The 1,018-nt window shown below is 33.5% G+C and overlaps 1 protein-coding gene across 1 annotated transcript in view; it reads left to right on the forward strand.

Moving 5' to 3' along the window:
- NAEGRDRAFT_69844 (uncharacterized protein) overlaps window positions 1–1,014 on the forward strand; it is a gene marked incomplete at both ends in the record, with an annotated part of 2,986 nt that extends 1,972 nt beyond the window's left edge. The window contains one exon of the mRNA XM_002675036.1: window positions 670–1,014. Within this exon, the coding sequence (XP_002675082.1) occupies window positions 670–1,014 (345 nt within the window). The remainder of the gene's footprint in view (window positions 1–669) is intronic.
- Window positions 1,015–1,018: the final 4 nt, after the last annotated feature.

The raw sequence follows: 1,018 nt of genomic DNA on the forward strand, positions 1-1,018 counted from the left end.
TTATTGAAATACCATGATTAACTGATCCATTATAACACATTATAATTGAAAGATTTTAAAATTAATATGATTTGACAATCTTGACATTTATAATTCCCATGATTACACTCCTGACATGTTGAATGATTTCAAATTGTCATGAAACTGATACAGTAGTGTTTATTCACCTTCACTAAGGTCCTATATCAGTTTCATGATGATCTGTATAGTGGATGTGATTGTCACATCCCTATAGGTGTCAAGTAGATCAGCCATGTAGCATGTATGATATGGATGAATGTCAAAATGATATTAATGTATTTCATTATCATGTATAGATGTATTGGAAGTGAATTGAAGTGGTATAGATTTCTATCTTCAATGTTAGTATAGGTGAGTTGACAAGTTGAATATTAAATATCCTGATATGATACCTAAGTATTTGAAATTGATATATATTGTTATTAACATGATTTGCAAGGTGATATATTGATATGAAATGATTTTGAAATGTTTTCATTGATATTCTAATTGTCTAATCTATTATATGAAATTAACTTATATAAGTCATTATAATGATGTAATATTATGTTATAATATGATTATATATTCAATTTGGAGTATATTGATATATAATATATTGATTTATAATGAGTATTTATTGAGATAATCAATTAAGATGAATAAAAGTCAAAATGTTGGGTCTGACCTTAGTCGTGGGTTTGGGTTTGGGTTTGGGTTTGGGTTTGGGTTTGGGTTTGGGTTTGGGTTTGGGTTTGGGTTGGGTTGGGTTGGGTTTGGGTTTGGGTTTGGGTTTGGGTTTGGGTTTGGGTTTGGGTTTGGGTTTGGGTTTGGGTTTGGGTTTGGGTTTGGGTTTGGGTTTGGGTTTGGGTTTGGGTTTGGGTTTGGGTTTGGGTTTGGGTTTGGGTTTGGGTTTGGGTTTGGGTTTGGGTTTGGGTTTGGGTTTGGGTTTGGGTTTGGGTTTGGGTTTGGGTTTGGGTTTGGGTTTGGGTTTGGGTTTGGGTTTGGGTTTGGGTTT

The sequence above is a fragment of the Naegleria gruberi genome (genome assembly GCF_000004985.1).
Source record: "Naegleria gruberi genomic scaffold NAEGRscaffold_36, whole genome shotgun sequence".
NCBI classification, from domain to species: domain Eukaryota; phylum Heterolobosea; class Eutetramitea; order Acrasida; family Naegleriidae; genus Naegleria; species Naegleria gruberi.